Source organism: Diabrotica virgifera, chromosome 6 (assembly GCF_917563875.1).
Source record: "Diabrotica virgifera virgifera chromosome 6, PGI_DIABVI_V3a".
Lineage (NCBI taxonomy): Eukaryota > Metazoa > Arthropoda > Insecta > Coleoptera > Chrysomelidae > Diabrotica > Diabrotica virgifera.
In genome coordinates this window covers 159,510,569-159,532,522 of record NC_065448.1, presented here as the reverse complement: position 1 = coordinate 159,532,522, position 21,954 = coordinate 159,510,569, and the positions used below count along the sequence as shown (strand labels likewise).

Genomic DNA, 21,954 nt, shown 5'->3' with positions numbered 1-21,954 from the left:
CAAAAATTTTTGAATTATTTCTGGGGAAAGGTCCAACAATTGGAAATTAACAAGGAATTGCAAAATGGGAAATACAATGATAGGATGGGTGTATCAGAAAGGACATATGCTTTGCAAATTTACAATAATGCAAAACATTTACAATATAATTACTCATCGGAACAATTAGTCGAACTGATTGCAAGACATTTCGAGGAAACGCTGGAAGACCATATCACATTGCAAAATTACAAAGACATAGATAGTTTATGCCAATTCCTACAAATAAGAGAATCACGTCTAAGAGAAAGAAAATCAAGAAGGTCGCGAGAAGATTACAGGCCCCGAGAAACACAAGATTACAGAGATAGAAATCAAAATAGGAGGGACTATACAAGACGAGATTTTAATCCCAGAAGGGAAAACGAAAATAGAGACAACGGAAGAGGAAATTATGAACAAAGAAATAGGCAATGGAATGAGGACAGAAATCGAGAATACCAGAATAGAAACACCACACGCTCAAATCAAGAAAACAGAAATAATGGTAGACAAAATGAACAGGGATATCGAGAAAACCGAAACAGATCCGACAGACCAAGAGAAAATAGAAGAGAAGTAAATAATACCCAGACAGATGAATATGACGGAGAGAGACATTATGACGAAAATATAAACAACGATGAGCAACCGGCGTCTTTTCACGACGGCGCTCACTAAAAACCAAAAATCAAACAGGAATCTTTTGTCACCCCAAGGAGTTTATTAAATTGGCAGGAAACAACGAAAAGAAAAATGGAGTTAATTTAAAATTTGTGGATGGATTTATCAACGAGAAACCAATTAAAATTATGATAGACACTGGATCTGAAATAACATTGGTCAACAGAAAACTAATAGAAGATGTTAACTTAACAAATTTAATTTATAAAATACCTAGGGTAAATTTAGTGGGCGCAAACAAACGGACATTGGCAACTATAAATGAAGGCATACGAGTAATGGTACGACTGGGCAAGAATATGTATGCACTACAATGTGTAATAATGCCAAACATGTCACATGACATGATAGTAGGAGTGGACGAATTGGCAGAAAAACATGTAGTGATAGATTTTAAAAATAATACGATGAAACTAACAGAAGAAAAAGAAAAAGAACAGGACAAGGAACATGAGAAACAAAATACGGACGAATCAGGTAAAGAACAAACAGTGGAAATGAATTTGGCAGCGAAGCAAGGACAAAGAAAAAAAAGGAGAAAAGGTCAGAAAAAGATAAAAGAAAATGAAACCTGTGGCTCCTCAAAAGAAGAGTTGAGCCCAGAAGAAGAAAATTTGAGAGTATCAGAAACAAAGGAAACCTGGAATTCCTCAAAAGAAGAGACGGGCTCAGGAGAAGAAGAAATAAAGCTAAAAAATGAAAGTGAAAAGAATATGATTGAAACAGTGGTATTTGAAGAGGAGGTATATGCAAACGAGGATGCAGAATGCACGGTAAACATGTGTGAAGAATCTGAGAAAAAAGACAGAAAATTGATATGTGGAGAAGGGAAAGAAAAAGAATTGCGGATGATGTTAAGAAACTACGAAAATTTGATCAATGAGGAAAACAGAGTGGCTAAAAAGTACTAACATTCATTTGAGGTGAAAAACTTGGGAAATTTTCGATCAAAGACTTACCCGATTCCATACAAGTATCGACAAGAGGTGAAAGAAGAAATAAATAAAATGTTGGAAGATCAAATCATCGAAAGATGTGATTCACCGTATGTTAACCCGATTGTGATAGTAAAGAAAAGCAGTGGAGAATTGAGATTATGTTTAGATGCCAGGAATATCAACCAGCACACTGTATCACAATATGAATCACCTCTAAACATCGAGGCCATTTTTGGAAGAATCACGGGGTCACACATATTTTCGAAAATTGACTTAAAACACAGTTTTTGGTTGATACCGTTAGCTGAAAAGTGTAGAAACTACACCGCTTTTTCTATTGATGGTATTGTCTACCGGTTTAAGGTAGTGCCGTTTGGATTGCAGAGTGCTTGTGCTGCACTCGTCCGAGCTCTACATACCATTTTGAATCGCCACGAAGATTTCATAGTTCATTATATCGATGATTTATTAATTTTTTCACAAGATACTCAGAGTCATCTGAAACACATAGAAATAATTCTGCAAGAATTGGACACAGCGGGATTGAAATTAAACATTGAAAAATGTCAATTTTTTCAAAAAGAAGTCATTTATTTGGGTTTTCAATTGGACACCAAAACAGTAAGATTATCCGAAGACAGAGTCAAGCTCATAGATGAATACCCAAGACCAACGAATTTGAAAACATTGAGAGGTTTTCTTGGCACGATTAATTATTTTAAAAAACTGATTCCCGATTTGAGCCAAAAGGAAATCCCTCTGATAAAGTTGCTTAAAAAAGGAATAAAATGGAATTGGAAAGAAGAACAGGAGGAAGCTTTCGAAACATTAAAACGAGAATTCGCAAAAGGAACGAAAATATACCACCCCATTTACAATTTACCTTTTATACTCCGAACTGATGCGTCCATACAAAAATTTGCAGGAGTTCTGTCTCAAATACAAAACGACCAAGAAGTGCCGATATGTTTTATATCGCGAGTGACTAAAACACATGAGAGAAAATATAGTGTTACAGAATTGGAGTTTGCCAGTGTACTATATTGCGTAAACAAATTGAGGTTTTACTTATTGGGAGCAAAATTCACAATCGAAACAGACCATGCAGCTTTAGTACATATCATGAAGAATAGATTAGTAAATAATAGAATACATAGAGGCATTCTATTATTACAGGAGTATGATTTTGAGTTCCGATATATAAAAGGAAAAGACAACATAATAGCCGACGCTCTAACACGGGATGAGGACACGGGAAAAAAGGAAACAATTACTCTACAGGTGGGACTAAATAGATTAATACAAGAAGAAGGGATATATTCGTTAAATGAGATGAGGACAAACCAAGAAGACCTAGAGGAAAGAGAGAAAAGAAGAGCGGAAGTAGAAAATGACATATATTTTAAGAGAATAGACGGAAAGGAACTATATTTAGTGACACAGACATTGGCCGAAAAGATAATAAAGAAATTACATGAGGACAATGGGCATATCGGTAGCAGAAAAGTTTGGCTCGTTTTTAGGGAAAATTACATCAGCCGACAGGATTACCGCATTGCAAAGGAAATTACCCAGAAGTGCGATGTATGTCAAAAATATAAGAGTCGGAATTTCAAAAACGAAAATGTTGCCAAAAATATTGAAGCCCGAAACAAACTAGACATTGTAGCAATAGATATGTTAAGCGATCTAATTATGACCACTAAAAGGAACAAACATATTCTGGTAATGGTGGATGTGTTTTCAAAATACGTAAAAGTATATAGTTGCCGCACCACAAAGGGGGAGGAAATATTAAGAAAAATCGACAATTTTATAGCCATAGTAGGAACACCAAAAAAGATCCTACTGGACAATGCAACGTATTTCCGAAATGATCGTTTCAAAGGACAACTTCGAGAACGAGGAATAGAGACAAATTTTGTCAGCATCAGGCATCCACAGAGTAATCCTTCGGAACGATTCATACAGGAAGTGACGAAATTTCTTCGCATTGCAACAGATGGTCAACATCGCCACTGGGACAGGAAAATGGCGGAAATAGAAAGGTATCTAAATACAATTCCGAGCACAGTAACAAAGGAGACCCCAGAATACATCATGAAGGGTGTAATGCCGATAAGGCCATGGGAAGACCAAGAGCCAAAAGAATATCAACAGGTGTTTGAAACCGTACAGAGAAGATTACGGCGAAGCAACGAAAAATATATCCAAAGACAGGAACAAAATAGAAAAAGAAGACCAGTGACTTTCCAAAAGGGTGAAAAAGTACTCGTGAGGGCATTACGAGTATCAAATCTTCCTGGCGGCATTTGCGCAAAGTTGATGCCTGTTTTCGAAGGCCCGTACATCGTGAATAATGAAAATGGGATAAATAGTTATGAGTTGAGGCACAGGAACTCGGAAAAGATCCGAGGAATTTATAATATTCACGATGTATACAAATATCACGAATAAAAGACAGAATTACATGAAGTAGATAGTAAGTTAGGGTATAAGACATAGATTAAAGTAAGAAAATATACAGGGAGTTGGTTTTGCCTCGAGAAAATTTATTTAAAAATGCAGATAAATTTTATCGAATACAAGGCGGGGATTTGTTATATTTCTATTTGATATAAAAATTAAAATTTGATAATTATAAACAAAATTCACTTTAATATAAAATATTTTCAATTTTCTCAACCACGGGCATATACATTTAAAACAACCTGTATACAAAAAATTGTTATATGTAATTTTAAGAAGTGATTAGAATAAGCGTACGAAACTCGGAACAATGTGCTTAGATAAACAAAGTGAATGACGCGTACCATTATCGTTCTTCTCGGAAGGTCGATCATTAGCCTATGCTAAATAAAACTCAGTGAAATAGATGATAGTTCATTATCGTTTTTCGCGGAAGGTTTCGATCATTAGCCTATGCTAAATAAGACTCATTTGAAAGAGAGAATAGGTCATTAAAATTTGTAAATAGTTAGAAAGTATTTTAGAATGGGAATTAAATATTTTCTTTTGAAATCCATTAAGCATATTTAGAAAGATTAAAAATTGGTTTTGAGAAATATTACGAATGAGAGTTGGTGGTGGAAAATTGATTTGTGAATCTGGAAGGGATATTTAGAAAGTAGGGGAATGGATGACAAAGTGAGAGCAGAATGTTTTGAGCTGTCGAGAAGTGAAGTCGAGTAGTAGACGGTAGTGTACGGAGAGTGAGAAAGCCGGTATAGTTCCGTGAGTGTGGAGTATTTATCGTGGAACGAGAAGTAGGCCAGGTCGAGAGTAAAAGAACCTCCTTGAGCCAAGAGTGTCCCGGTAGCTGATAGCAGTTTCGAAAAAGGTAGAACACAGCATCACGACAAAAGCAGGAACGAGAGCTATTCGAGCTAGTTTTTCAAAGGAGAACATTACTGGAAGCCAGGACGAGGTTTGATCGCAGCCAAGGATAGCAGGAAACGGGTCTTGTGTGAGGACATTTTCAGTTCACCAGGAAAAGGTCAGTCTCATTTGTTTGGACATGAATGTATGGGTTTTTCGTATTAAATTCCACATAAAAAATTGAATAACATAATCAATAATATCAGAAAAGCTTCATCAAACTTAAATAGAGTTGTTCCTAATAACTCCTAATAGTTAAATGTTAATAAAAACTTTCAATTGAAAACCAAAAGGAAATAAGATTCCCATTTGTAAATGTTATGTTTAAGAATAATAAGAAATAGCAAATATTAAGCATTGATTGCCTTTTAAATAAAATAAAAAATATTTTGATTATAATTGTAACCCATATGTGTATTTTTTTTACTCTTTTCTTTTCTATCCCGATTAGGAACCATTAAGAAATATTTGAAGCCACGAAAGTAAGTAATTAATTTATAATTCGCCCTGAGATTGAAAACATATTGATATGTGATCTGGTTAATTAATTAGATTAGTATTAATACATTGATTAAATTAAGTGACATATAAGAATATTATCTCATATCAATAATCAAGATCACATCAGTATATTGAAACGGGCGGCCCTGGCCCGGTGTCGCTCCAGGTAAATAATAGCTTAAGTTCTAGTAATTTTAATAAAAATTTCGTTAATTATAATACGTATAACTTTAATAATAAAAATAATATTTTTGATTTTGGTCCATATTTAGTATACTTGGAACACAAGGATAAAACTTAAGTAGATTTTTTCCTATTAGAGTGGGACATTAACTTCAAACAGGTTAATGAACTTAAAAATAGTTATTTTCCTAACAAGTGCAGAAAGTCATACTTTTCCGCACGCGACTGCAGTTTGCCAAACGACGCGAAGCGGGAGTTCGGCAAGCAGTCGAGTGCGAAAAAGAGACTTTCTGCAAGCGTTAGGAACAATATTTTTTCTATGAGTCTTTAAAAAATGACCAAATCTTAATCAATTAATTTAATTAATTTGAAAATACATACACAGATTAATTCTTTGACAAGGTTGTCAAAACCAAAGTTTCAGCATAATTGGTTAGCATGACGACGATCTTGGTTTCCATGACGACGATTCAAAACCACTGTTACTCTCTACTGATTTGACGTTCGAATATTATGTCAAAATAATTTTTTCTACGAGCGTGCAAAAATGTCTACTTTCGCGCACGCATTTTAGTTTAGAAAGTTTCACTTTTCCGCACGCGTGTTACTTTTCCTCACGCGTGTTACTTTTCCGCACGCGTGTTAATTTAGATATGTTAATATGGCCTTAAAGTAATTATGATACATGCAATAAACTAATATTTAGATGTTATTTACTAATTTATTTCAAATATATCTTATTGTGTTCCTGTTTTAATGAAATTAATGCGACAATTCGATGAAATAAAATTATTTTGACATAATATTCGAAAGTCAAATCGGTAGACAATAAGTCATTTTGAATCATCGTCATGGAAACCAAGATCGTCGTCATGCTAACTAACTATATTGAAAGTTTGGTTTTGACAACCTTGTCAAAGAATTAATTTGTGTATGTATTTTCATATGAATTAAATTAATTGATTAGGATTTGGTAATTTTTTAAAGACTGTTAGAAAAAATATTGTTCCTAACTCTTGCAGAAAGTCTCTTTTCCGCACTCGACTGCTTGCCGAACTTCCGCTTCGCGTCGTTCGGCAAACTGCAGTCGCGTGCGGAAAAGAATGACTTCCTGCACTTGTTAGGAAAATAACTATATTTCATCGAATTCTCGCGTTAATTTCAATAAAACATGAACACAATAAGATATATTTTAAATAAATTAGTAAATAGTATCTAAATATTAGTTTATTGCATGTATTATAATTATTTTAAAGCCATATTAACATATCTAAATTAACACGCGTGCGGAAAAGTAAAACTTTCTAAACTAAAATGCGTGCGCGAAAGTAGACATTTTTGCAAGCTCGTAGAAAAATATATTATTGATATTCAAATTATAGGCAAAAATAGATTCAAAGTAATTTTTAAACTATTCAGTATTGCAAACTCATTAATAAATCACGAAATTGTCCTAAAAGTAATATAATAGCGTACATATCAAAGCTTTTTAGACATAAAAAAGAAATAGTTCGTCAGGTAGATACCTTTTTTTTGAGATGATATTAGGAAACATATTAGAAAACATTAGTTTCGGTGGAGGAGGTATCTCAAGTCAGAAGAAGGAAACGTAAAAAGTTAACAGTGATGGTCATCATCATCAATCAGCCAATTGCGTTCACTGCTGGACACTGGCCTCACTCAGTTCTTTCCAGTGTTCTCTACAGTGGGCCGCTTATAGCCAGTTTCCCGCTACTCTTGTTATGTCGTCGGTCCGTCTAGTCGGTGGTCGTCCTCGTCTTCTTTTATAGTTTCTGGGCCTGCATTCCATTAGACTAAGAGCCGTATAGGAAAAATTTGCTAATCATTTTAGGCACCATAAGATTCTATAACTCAAATAGTAGAACCTAAAAGAAAACGTTTGAACACTGTGCCGTCACTTTTCAGTGGCACATGCGTCGACAGTGGCGCATCAAACTTTTCACTTTTGGACCGGATAAATAAATTATTTTTAAATTGACGGCATTAAGACGCAAGGAAGATATTAAAAATATAAGACATAAAAACTATATACCGTACAAAAATAATGGTTCTGCAACATAAAAAAAATTTTCATTTTCCGCATATTTTCATTGATAAAAAAATTATAGAAAACTCTACGGCATGCATAATATTAAGTAAATATATATATTTTAAAGTTATATTTTACTGTGCCGTACGAATCTACTGGCTCAAACAGTTTCAAGCCTTAAGTAAATTTTCTCATTTCAACCCCTATTGACAAAAATTATTTAGAAAAGTACGGCACTGATTTCAGAGTATTACTTATGCTCTAAAATGATGAAAAACCTGAGTGCCGTACAAATTATTTGGCAAAAAAATATTTATTCCATAATTTTGAGTGTTCTATACTAAACGCCATTTTTTGTAGTGAAAAATTATTATTTCCTGAACGGCATAAATTTTAGAAGCTAATTATTATACTTTATAAACTGTATGTGAAAATGCTGTACAAATTTATTGACATAAAAAAATTGATGGTGAATACAAATAATTATTTTTTTTAAATTTTACTATTTGGAAAATTCATTTCCCAGCTACTATAATAATATTTAATATCATATTTACACATAGTTTTAGAATATTCTATGACTAATAATGACAAAAATGTTCATGCCGTACATTTTTAACTACAGGGTTTCCCAAAATAAGTAGGACTTCCAAAGTAATTTTCATCACATTATGAAATCATACATTCCTGTACGGCACACACTTTATAACATTAACAACATCAAATGATGATGAAAATATATAATGCCGTTCATTTTTAATGGAACATTTATATACAGTTGGGTTCAAATTTTGAATTTTCTCGATAACCCTGTTTTGTCAAAGTTCCAGGCATTCCTATGCACACAAAAATTTGACAAACGTTTACTGTTTTTCTCAAAATATATTTAATAAATACTATAATTGATCACAGTTACTGAATATTTAAATGTGCTATTTTTACTATTAACTGAAGCAGGTTTACCCCAATGCACAGAATTCTCAGATTCGTGGCTTGAGGTTCCCTAGAACAAAAATTATCAATCGGTACAATTTCAAATAATCCACATAAAGAAGGTATACCTAGTCCCTATTGAACACGGTAATTCAGTTTTTTTATATGTCGATTTAAGCTCTTACCTTAGTAGGAAAGTTGGTAATCACTGAAATACAGGGTGTCAAAGTTAAAGTTTTTTTATTTATTCTTGAATATTTCCTGGCAGGCATGGGACAACAACACGAAATTTCGTAAGCGGGGGTTTTTTGAAACGAGAAATCTAAATTCGCCACAAAAAATGATGTATTACCCAGAGGGCGCCACATACGTCTTTCAGCGCTCATTTAATACCTCCAATTTTTGTATCCCGCACTCTACATATTTTTGAGTAAAAACTTTTATTCTCTTAATATTTTTACTTAAAATAGATATATGAACTACATTCTTCTCGATGAACTCAACCGTTTTCGAAATAAACGAATTTTAATTCTGCGATGCTACAGTAGTTACGTATATCCGAAAAATAAACTTGAAACCATAACTGGAATTATACACATAGTTTCAAAAGTTATGCATCACGCCTCTAATTCACGATGTTTACGCTTTTATAAATCCGTATCTTTATCACATATTTAATGGGTCTTTTTTATAAAAAATATACCTTTTTTGGTTTTTTATTTTATTTGAATACCCATCTAATTTATTTAATAAAAAACGAAGGTAGGTCGTCATACAGGAAGTAATTATTATAATAATCAAAGACTCCTACGATTTCCTGTATGACTACCTCCCCTTGTTCGTAAAATGGACTGCTCCGGACTTACTTAACCTAGCCACCACCTAGCTCCAGTGCAGCTGTACCTAGATGCAGTGAATTTTAAAAATCTTCACGGAATTCCCACGCATCGTTTTCTTTTAGGTTTTACTATTTAAGTTATAGATTCCTACGGTGCCTAAATCATTAGCAAAATGGGTTTCCTCCTTGATTATTTTTTTTAATTAATAATAATATTATTATATATAATAAATATAATATATAATATTATATTTATACAATATTATTATATTAAAAAAAGAGGTACTTTGTGTATAAGAAATGTGTACGAACGTAACAAGTTGCTTTTCTCTTGATGAATAACCAATCGCGCCTAAAGAAGTATAATTTAAATAAAAATTAATATTAATTTTTTAATTTCGCGTTATTACGTATTAAACACTTTCTTGTGTTGAATTATTTTAAAAATATGCAAGGCCTTATTGAAAGTTAAAAAATAATTTTTTAAAATGAATTTTAAAATGAATTAAAAATGAAAATTTTTTTTACGCTGCAGAACCAATATTTTTGTAAGGCATATAGTTTTTATATCTTATATTTTTAATATCTTCCTAGCGTCTTAATGCCGTCAATTTATAAATAATTTATTTATCCGGTCCAAAAGTGGAAAGTTTGATGCGCCACTGTCGACGCATGTGCCACTGAAAAGTGACGGCACAGTGTTCAAACGTTTTCTTTTAGGTTCTACTATTTCAATTATAGACTCTTATGGTGCCTAAAATGATTAGCAAATTTCACCTATCCCGGCTCTTAGTCTACATATGATTCATCGTGTCCAGAGTCCATCCTGTGTTCTGGCTAAGCGTCGTAGCTCTTTCGGTAACTTCTTATACTCCTGATCTTTGCTTGATTTGTTGGTTTGTTATGTGTTCTCGAAGGCTCACGTTCAGTATTGCACGTTCCATACCTCGTTGTATAACTCTGAGTTTATTCGCGAATTTTTGCGTCAGAGATAAGTTTGTACAGGCAAAACACATTGGTTATATACCTTTCGCTTGAGACACATGAGAATTATACATTTTAGAATGTGGCTTAGTTTGCCAAATGCTGCTCATGTAAGGCCTGTTCGCCTCTGTATTTCATGTGTTTGATTGTCTGCTTATTTTGATTTCGTGTCCCAGATATTTATGTCACATAACTATTTGTCAATAGTTACATTTGCACTCATTATGAGTTTTGTTTTTTTAATCCTGCTCTTTCAGATAGTTTCAAGCGAATGTAATAGATTGTACTGTATTGTGTTGAATGTACTATTAGTAAATCTCAACCAACATTTACCACAAAAAAGAACGAAAAATTCCTTTTTCTTCCCCAGAAGCACCAACCCCCAAAAGTAATGTTCCTAAACTAATTTAAAAGTATAGTATCCCCAATCCCTATAGGGATGAATTTATGCTTTAAAAAAAAAACTATTTTTAAAATAATAGAGTTTCTTAAAACTTTTATAAATAGTCAGCAGAAAGTCAGCGAAGATCAATAGAAAAATTTGTTTCTACCCTTACAACAGACCCTAATGACAGCAATGTCAATACTAAACAGTTAGCTCAAATAGAAATTCATAATGGCGAACTGTCAGAATACTGAATTGCGCATCTTACATTGGAATGCAGGTTCCTTAAGTAATAAAAAACCAAATATTCTTCCATTTTTAAAAGTATATCTCTCAGATATTCTCATAAGAACCTAGAGAATAGAAGAGAATAGAAGACAAAAAGTAAAGATAACATCTAATGGACTTGTAAACGAATCAAAAACATTGGATATTCATTATGGTGTCCCTCAGGGTAGTGTATTGGGTCCGCTACTTTTTATAGTACATATTAATTAATGATATAGCTTTGGTAACTAATTCACTGACTGGGGTTAAGATCATCAGTTATGCGGAGTTATTCACAGTCACAGGAACATCTGATCAAAATTTGCAAAATAAAACTACACAGATACTATCCACCATTAACAGTTATTTTCTATCCAACAAACTAGATTTGAATGAAGAGAAATCAAAGTATATGATTTTCACGTCAAATAATTTATTAAAGCATCAAGCCACTATACAAGCAGTAATAGATAAAACAGACTGCACGAAGTTGCTGGGGGTCCTTTTAGACAGTAATTGTAAATGGTCAAACCACATTTCTAATTTGAAATCCAGATTAAGTAGCGCATGTTATGCTTTGAGAATTCTTTCACGTCTCCATACTTAGGCCATTTTTACTCAATAGCCAAATATGGCATTGAAGTCTGGGGTTGTACCTCTGAATTAGAGCAGATATTCGTACTTCAGAAAAGGGCTATTAGGATAATGTGTAAAACGAAATTTAGAGATTCTTGTAGAGGCATCTTTAGAGAAAACAATATTCATACAATTCCTGGTCTGTATATATTTTCGTGTATAATGTATTTACATTGCAAAATTTATGAATTTAATAAATTTCAATTTAACCCTGTTTATTCAACAAGATTCAGAGACAATCATTTTATGCTTTCACTACATCGTTCTGTTTGGTTGGAAGGTAGCACACAGTATGCAGCCATAAGTTTCTTTAACAAATTACCAATAGATATACATACGAAGAAATTTAAAGCAGCCAAACTTTCGAAGATGTGTATATCAATACATTTGTGAGCTAGAGCCATATTATAAAAATAACTTTTAAGTAAGTTTTATCGTATTTATTAATTTATATACTTTTAAGATGTATATATATAACTTTGACTTGTCTTATACATGTACTTTGTATAATGTCACATGTGATCAATAAATTTGACTTGACTTGACTTGACATAATATCAGAAAGGTAGTTGAACTCACAAATATTATTATTAAGTGATATAATATAATTACAAAATTAAACCAGATGGTTATGATGGTGTCGCTATTAAACGTGAGCCTTCCTATATAGAACAGAATATAAATACAAATTTTATTGATCGCAATAAGGAAAAAGGCCAAACTGCCGTATTCGCCGTTATGACCTGCGCATACCATTTATCTTTCCATGCTCTTTAAGCCACTGACTTACGATGTCTCGAGTACTACTGAATCCGTAGAACCAGAAGTTTTAGTCGGCGATCTTGTCGCTTGCTCTATTTGTGGCGTCCAGAATCACTCCCTTGGTTTCCTCGGCCTTCCTGTGTCCACTGAAACTACTCTGATCGATGACAAAACCCGATATATTGATACACCTCAAAGTCACTTAGCTGGTGCATCCGGCAAATTATATGAACTCTTAGAGATTCACGACTTGACTTGATTTTCAAACTACTTGACTTGACTTGACTTGAAATCAAGACAAGCTCAAGTCAAGTATTATTTTTTGAAATTCAAGTCAAGTCAAGTAGTTACACATCAATTACTTGACAAACTCAAGACGTCCATCAAGACTACTTGATTTTTCTTGAAAAAAACTGCCAAAACGCAATAACAATAAAAATATACGGATGTAACCTTTTATTTAAAAAACATCTATAAAAATTAAAAACTTAAAAAATGTAAGTTGCATAATTAAAATGATAAATAAAATAACAAAACGAAATATTCTGAATTCTGGTAATAAAACAACAAAAAATAAAATAAACAATAAAAAAATCACCAAAAATGGAGTGTAACTATCTAAAATAAATCTCTAATGTCTTCATTTGCCATCCACGATTTCAGACACATAAGGCTTCTCACGGAGTTATCGCCTAATCGGTTTCTTTGTTTGGTAAGGGTTAGGGCAGCTCTAGAAAACTGCCTTTCGACTGGAGCTGAAGACGCTTGCGTTGATAAAAAATCTTTGGCCATTGTGGCGAGGTTTGGAAAAATGGATTCATGCCTCTTCCACCATTCTAAAATATTTTCAGTACTGTCAGCTCGTGGGTAAGAAATATATTTGTCGATTTCGTAACGCCAGGCCACATCGTCGTCTGCGTCTGCATTATGGAGAGATTTTCTACTAAACAAACTTAGTAGATCGATTTCAAACTTTTCGACTAAACTAGGGTTTGAAGATGAATATGGTGCTACTGGAACAGATGGTTCAGCAGAGTGTTCAGACATTGGCAGAGAGTCAGCCTTAAAATACTGTGCTCTAAAAATATCTTCAAAATATTTAACTGCTTCTAGCTGCAACTCTTTTCCCCAATTTGTTTTGGAGAATGTTTCCACTTTATGTCGGGGGTATAAAATTAAGACAACACAGTACATCCAGTTGGTTCTCTTATAATGTTTAATGATTTTGTCCCTTGCCGCTTGAATGCTATTTATGATCTTTTCATCGGTTTTGTCTCGATCAGGTTTATTGTCAAGTTCCATAGCCCACGATTCTAGTCTATCCAACATCATATTGATGCCAATTATTACCATAGGCAGAGTAACATATGATTCACCTTCTAAAATTAAGGAAATACTTTTAAAAACATTAAGATACTGGCAAATTCGATAAATTAACGACCATTCTGTGTCGGTTGGCTTCAAAGTTTTTAGATTTTCTGCATTATCACAAAGGATATTAAGTGCTTTTCGCATATTTAGACTCCATCTCAACATGTCGAACGTGGAATTCCACCTTGTTATGACATCAAGTTTTGGCATAGTAAATTTTAGGTTTAAGGTGGTGCAAAATTTTTCAAAATCCTTACGTAAGTGTTCAGAGTTTTTTAATTTTTTGGCAAGGGAATGGATTTTTCTTACGGAGGAGGGCGAAACTTGGCTGTCAATTCTGTCATCGTCATCATCCTCTGATATATCTGTCAAAGTGTTGGCCGCCTCTTCAAGCTCAGAATCAAGGATTTTCTTAAAATCTCTGGCTCCCAAGTTTAAGATGTGTGCAAAACATACAAAGTGGATATTTTTTGTATCGATGTCATAAATAAATGTTTTTAGTTCTCTGATGAACGTGAAATTACTATTTGTATTGTCGGTAGTAATACCTTGTATGCATTTTGTAACATCGTAAAATTGTAATACTTCGAAAAATAGTTTTGCTATAGCGTTACCAGTATGTTGCCCATATGCTGGCACAAAATCTAACAGGATACAATGAAGTTTCCAATTTTTATCGATAAAGTGGGCGGTAATACCATAGTATCCTTTCATATTAAATGAAGACCATCCATCGACTGTAAACGAGATTTTTGAATTGCATGTCCTCAAAAATGTCTTAGTTGTTTGCTGCGCTGATTCAAATGTTCTTAATGTCAAAGATTTCATTTGATTACGACCAGGTAGAGTTGCCTTTGGATTTAAGTATTTGTACATTTTTTCACTTATAGCATCTTCAAAAAAGTTGAAAGGTAGATACTTATATATATCGGGTGTTCTACAGCATTCGCCGTTTCCCGCATCCTATTCGCCATGCTTTTCGGTCACGAATATCTTCCTCGTTGAGTTGTCTACTGTTCATTGCTTTCTCTACATCTTGTATCCATGTTCTCTTCGGTCTGCCTCTTTTTCTTCTCTCGGGTGGTACATACTGGATCATTTTCTTGGGCCATCTTGTTGGTCCCATTCTCTGGACATGCCCGTACCATATTAATCTTTTTTGTTCTATTCTGTCTATAATATCCTTTTCTACTTCCATTCTTTCTTTTATTTCTTCGTTTGGGATATGCTGCAGTTTAGATATTCTGCAGCTTCTTCTAAGCGCGTCCATTTCTAAAGCTTGAAGTCTTTTATTTTGTCGGTCTTTTACTTCCCACACTTCCGAGTTGTACAGGACAATTCCTTCCACGATAGTTTGGTAGATTTTTTTCTTTGTCTGATTCTGCAGTCCTGTACTCCACCAAATGCCATTTAGCTGTTTTATAGCTTTTCTTCCTTGGCTTATTCGATATTCTATATCTTGATCGCATGTGGAGTTTTTGTCAAAAATTGAACCTAGATATTTAAATTCATCACATCCTTTTATGTATTCCCCTTCTAATTCTAAGTCTTCAGTATCACCTCCGACTACAAGGTATTCAGTTTTCTCCATGCTCATTTCCAAACCCCATTTTTGGTACTCCTCTTTCAATTTTCTAATCATGTAACTGGCGTCATCTTTATCAGCAGCAATCACAACTTGGTCGTCAGCAAATAGCAACGTATACAAATAAGAATCTCCTACTGGTATCCCCATTGTTTGGCATTTCCTAGTCCAATATTTTAACACATGTGTAAGGTAAATTTTAAATAAAGTGGGCGACAGACAGCATCCCTGCAAAAGGCCTTTCGAAGTTTCAAAGGTATTTGAAAGTTTCGTTCCAATTTTAATTGCTGTTGTTGCATTAGCATAGAGATCTTTTATTGTTTGGATGTATTTTCTATTTAAAGTGGTTTGTTGTAATACCTCAAACATTTTTTCTCTGGGAACGGTATCGTATGCTTTTTTTAAGTCTACAAATACCATGTGAGTTACTAGATTTCTAGCAGAACGTTTTTCTAGTAATTGCCTTATGCAGAAAATGTTATCTGTGCATGATCTACCTGCCCTAAATCCACTTTGTTCTTCGGAATCTTGCCACTCCTTTTCTATCCGTTTCTTTATTATTCGTCCGTACAGTCTTCCAACTGAGCTGGTCACACTAATGCCTCTGTAATTATTACAATTTTTTCTACCACCCTTTTTGTATATAGGGGTAGTTATGGAGTTTTTCCACTCAGAGGGCACGCCACTATTGCCTGAAAGGCATGCGTTGAATATTTCAACTAAAATTTCTTTTGCCTGTGTCGTGCTGTGCTTAATGAGTTCAATTGGAATACCTCCGGGACCAGGAGCTTTATTGTTTTTCATTTCTCTTAACGTTTGTTCTAGTTCTCGAATAGTTATATCTTCTAGTTGTTCCAGGTTGTTTGGGGCGATGATGGTTTGCCTTACATATTCCTGTCTATTCTCTTGCAATAGGTTTCTAAAGTATGTTTCCCACTCGTTTACACTTATAAGGGATATCTGGCATCTTTCTTGTACGTTTTGTCTTGTATTTGATATTGTTCTCCAAGCTTCTCTGCTTTTTGTTCCTCCCATAAGAGTGTCTATTTCTTCACATTTCTTCAGCCACATATTTTCTTTGGTTTTAATCACTTCTTTTTTTGTTTCCATTCTTATTCTTGCGTAGGTTTTTCGGTCTTCTGAGCAATTGGTACTGAGCCATTTTTGATATGCTTCTTTTTTTTCCCTCGTCTTTTCTTTTAAAGAATCTGTAAACCAAGGGTGATTAGTGTTATTTGAGGATTTTTCCCCTAACGCTTCGAATGCAGCTTCATGTAAGCACTTTTTTAGCCGATCATATTTTTCATCTGCTGTTCTTGTATTAAACTGTGTATTGGTTATCTTTTGGCTCAGTCTTAATTTAAAAAGAAAGGAGATTGAATTATCTTTCAGTGCGTCGATGTTGTATTTGTACTGAGGCGGGTGTTCTTCTGTAATCTCTTCCTGGGTCTCTTCAATTTTGTTGTTCAAGATATATGGAAAGTATAGATCTGCTCTGAGTAAAAAGTGGTCAGTTCCACATTCTGCACCTCTATAGACTCGTACATCTTTCGTCACAATTGATGATTTCTGCTTCATGATGACGTAATCTATAATCGATTTCAATTGTCGGGTTGGCTGCGTCCATGTGTATTTATGGATGGATCTGTGTTGAAAAAATCCATTCGTTATCCGTAAGGAATACGCTTCACATAGTCCCACAAGTCTTGTTCCATTGTTGTTAACAGTTTCTTCGCCAAATCTTCCCACAATGTCGTCATTGATCTTTGACCCAGTTCTGGCATTGAAGTCGCCCATCATGATAATCTCTTTTCGGTTGCTGATTTTTGAGATGGTGTCCGCTAGGCTTTCCTCAAATTTATCTTTTACATCCTGGTTTGAATCATCGGTAGGAGCATATACAACAAATATTTCTAATTCTCTGTTATAGAGTTTTAGACCTACTCTTAAAATTCGTTCATTTACGTATTCCCAATCTTTTATACTTTTCTTATATTTCTTGCGTATTGCAAATGATACTCCTGACTTTGCTCTGTTCTCCTTCTTCACTCCGCTGTAGATATGAATGTAGTTTTCCTTTTGTTCCATTCCAGTTCCTTTCTTTTTTGTTTCTGTTAGAGCGCAGATATCTATGCGATTCATTTTTAGTTCTTCAAAAATATTATGTTTTGTAGAGATTCCTTGAATATTCCATGTTCCGAAAATCATCGTCCGTTTCCGTAGCCTGTTTCGTTTTCCGTAAGTTCCATCCTGGATCCGAGGCATAGCGCGTGGATTTGTAACAACTTTAGTATTTTACGGGAATGAGTTGTTAGCCCATCGCCCAACCCCCAACCTGGAGGGCTAGAATTTTCTGTTAGGGTTTTTTCCCTTAGCCGAGATATTCCATTTTTTCAGGCGCTGGAAATTCGCCTTTCACCCTCTTCCGTCTGCTACATAACGCACACCCATTGTACGCTATGCATTGCCCAGCAATCACGACAAGGACGTGGAAGTAGGATTTGTTGATTTTTCTCCTGATACTGTGAGCATCTCCCAAGGCTTTTTGTGTGGCCAAGGCTTCGGCAACCTTAACCACCCCCTAGGACTCCTTATCAACCCTTTGATCGAAGGTAGATACTTCTGTGCTATATACTCCACTAGTAGTTTTTGAAATTTATCTTGTTGGAAATTTTCTGATCTCCTAATGGTCTGCTAAATAAACAACACTGGAGTTAGTAAAATGCTCTAATAGTAGTAAATGTAGTAAAGTTACAATAAAGCTCACGTATAATTTGTATAATGTCTCACTTATGGAGGGTAGAGGTAAGGAGAACCATCTCTTATGGATGGGAGAAAAACTGAAAAAAATGTCCGTCAAAAAGTGGCAAATAACAGTTCAAAATGTGACCACAGTGGCGCTAGCTTAGCAATAGTTTAATGTGAACTATGAAGATGTGAACTTAGCAGTTGTAGACGTAGTGAAGTATGCAGAATAAAAATATAACCTACAGAATCATCAGAATGTCAGCGTGACAAGTTGAGTTATTTTATAAAATTTAATTGTATTCGCCTTTGCAAAAGTCAAAACGCTCTCTGGTGGCTGAATTCTGAACCTACTTAATAAGTAATCTCGTAAGTAATAAACTGATCGTACTAGTTCAAAACACTATAAATAAGGCAAAACACTTTTAAGATAACACCCAACAGTGCTTGTCGAAGCTCGCCAACAAAACAAAAAGGTGCACACACTAAATGACAGAAGTAAGCATTACTCCATCTTTGTACGTTTCGCAGCGCCCTCAACGGTCGTTGAAATCGCGAATAAAGTTTTGCAACAATTTTTGTGATGAGAAAATATAATTACACGGTCCACGTTTAACAGAATTAGAACCCAACACGGCAGATGCTCACACTCCTTACACAAATGGGGGGTAGCAACCATATCCTTTGTGATTGTGGAGAAATTCAACCAAAGTATTTTTGTTTCCCCGTTACCTACTTGAATAAAAACTGATACCATTCCTACAATGGTGCCATCTTAATTTGCCTCTATTCCACGGACACTTTTTAATACAGAGATGGTTCTCCTTACCTCAGCCCTCCATAGTGCCGCTCTTAAATGGCAAGGTAAGTTATATTTTTGAAATGCCCTGTAAACAAGTATATGGCATATGGCACATGCTACACCACAATTTTTACTAGATTGCTTAAAGCCTATAGACTTTTATAGATGTACTCAAAATTTGATAAAAAAAGTTTCAAATAAACAAAACATTAAAGAAAAAGAAGATGTGGACATTTTTGGCACACCGTGTAGATTATTTAATTGTGACACAAACGACAAACGACTACATAATTATAGTTAAAATCCTCAGAGTTAAAATCTAATTAATGTTCTACCTTCTCAAGCCAATCCGAAACTGAAAGTGTGCTAGTCGAACCTGTAGAGGTATTGGCCTCGAGATTAGTTGGGCTAGATCTACCAAAATGTTCTTTGTAGACTCTAGGGTGTCTAGCTTGCAAATGCCGCCTTAGTGAAGATGTTCCGCAGTTTTTCATTTGCAAAACTGTGTTTTTTGCCGTACATAGGGTACATTTGCCTAGTTTGTCAGTATTTTTATTACTCTTAGGATTTTGCTCGACTATGAAATAGTCCGTAATTTTTTTTGTTTTATTAGATATAGATAGACTTTTATTAACTTTAACTCGTTTCGCCTTTGATGGCGCCGACCCTGCACTTTCTACTTCTGTTTCGGTGTTATCACTGTCATCAAATTCTAACACTTTTTCATCTACGATATTTATATTCTGAGCCGCTGCTTTGAAAGGGTTCCGATTCCATAACGGACACATTACTTAAATCAGACATAACAATTATTTAACGGCCACTGTTTGTCCTTGATCACTTCTACTGTACTAACAGCACGTTGTCGTCGTCATCGAGCAATCGGGGTACCTGCTTGCTAGAACCTCGATAAATCCGAATCCCCTATTTTAACGTTTCGGTCTCCTTCGGTGTGCATGTCACGGATCGCTATCAAGTAATATCAAGTAGTTTGATTTTTACTTGATATCAAGTCAAGTAATTCAGTCCGTAAATCAAGTCAAGTCAAATGTCAAATTATCAAAAGCTTGAATTTTCAAGTCAAGTCAAGTATTTAAGAAAAAATTCAAGCTACTTGGCTTGATGAATCCCTATGAACTCTAGGCATATTGAGCACAAAAAAGGCTTCTCAATCACCTACACGAAATTTAAATTTAAGTGACACCGCAAATTCACGAAAACTGATCACCAAACCATTCACAAAACCACAACAAAAACTTAACAGATAAACCTGAAAATTCGATCACTTATTTTTTTAAGCAATATAAGTAGATATCAAGAAAATCAATGAATTGTAATATACCTACGTAGGTGTTTACCTTTTTGTCACTCAGTATATAATAGTCTAAATTAGAGTTATATTAGGCATGAAATTCCCCAGTTTGAGTAATTTTCTCATTGTTCTAATTATTATTTTAATATTTAATGAACCTGTAATATTCCCTTTTGTAACTGCTCACAATTGAATCCATTAGTGTACCTAAATTTAGACCTAGACATAATAAACATAATAAATATATCTATACTGCCTTCCTTCCCCAATATAACAGGTTCCAACTTTTATAAGCCAATTCGAACGTCGGAGTTTTTTGTAAGACTTTGACCTTCGCACAGCATTCTGTATCGAAAAATCGTTCAGTGTTATCGGAATCCCTTCAAATGTTGTAATACTTTTGTGAGCCTTCCCCAAATCGAATTCCACCAAACTACAATGGAGAATAGAGGCAGCCGCGCTAAAACATCGTTTTGTTTGGAAAGTGACGTGTTTATCCACGTTAGGATTTTATTTCCCCGGCGATAAGTACAATAAGAGGAAGAACACAATGCTGATATGCTTTTGTCGATAGCCTACACAAACATTGGTTGAGTGGTTAGTGTTACGGTAGGTGGAACTGAAATATAAAAGGGAAGAGTGGATAAGCTGTTTTTATTGCTCAGAGTCAACAGAATGAAATGTTTGATTACTACCAACACTGCTCGGATATTATATATTGACAACTGTCTTGGAAAAACGGAAAATTATGAAAATATTTTTGTTCAGGGATGTTTTCTCTGTAAATAATATTGTAGACGATGTTTTCCAGTTTTATATTGTATATATACTTGTTTAAACTACAACCTGTAAACATGTTGATGGAAATATTGTAGGTAACATTACAATAATGGACATTGACAATACCCTTTAGGTACAATTTAAATGAGATGAATTATCTCTTTAGTCTAATCCTAGTGGAAAATAAATTTAAAATCGGGAATATAAAACGAACCATACATAGAACATTAGAATGTCAAATGTTCACACATAGAACACGAAAAAACGGAGGATTGTGCTAAAAAATCTTTGGTTCATAACGGCCTGCAGCGTAAATGATGATGGGATACACGAGTTCTCTATTCTATTCCATAGTGCTTCCTGATTTTGTACTATAACATTAATATCTTCCTTCTTTCGGTGCCATATTAGGTCACCCTAAGATTGGCAATTACATTGGCAAGTTCACGGTCTTCAGCTAATTGGAACAGTTACTCGCCACTGAGTATTCCTGTCCAATCGCGAATGTTCTTGAGCCATTTTGCTTCCAAATATTAACCTCATCTCAAAAGCTTCTAGGCAATTAATCATATCAGCTTTCAGAGTCCAGATCTGGATGCCATGGAACAACAAAGACTAAATATAACATTTGATCATTCTTGACGTAATTTTAGAATTTAGGTTTTAACTAGTTTAAGTTACAGAAGAATGACTTCATTTTTAGAAATGTTGTACGAGCTTCTTCATTTCTACATTTGATTTCTTTACTTGGGCCTAGCTGGTCTGTAAGGTAGCATTCTAGGTATTTAAACTGAGTAACTCT

At 34.4% G+C, this 21,954-nt stretch overlaps 1 protein-coding gene across 2 annotated transcripts in view; it reads left to right on the top strand.

The window, feature by feature from the left end:
- The window catches only part of LOC114335711 (ITG-like peptide), a 231,914-nt gene that overhangs the window by 143,635 nt on the left and 66,325 nt on the right, over positions 1-21,954 (top strand). Inside the window, exon 2 of one of the 2 annotated variants that reach the window (XM_028286005.2) lies at positions 5,650-5,685. The exons of the other annotated variant lie outside the window; for it this stretch is intronic. Coding sequence (XP_028141806.1) covers positions 5,650-5,685 — 36 coding nt within the window. The remainder of the gene's footprint in view (positions 1-5,649; positions 5,686-21,954) is intronic. 2 annotated transcript variants of the gene reach the window in all.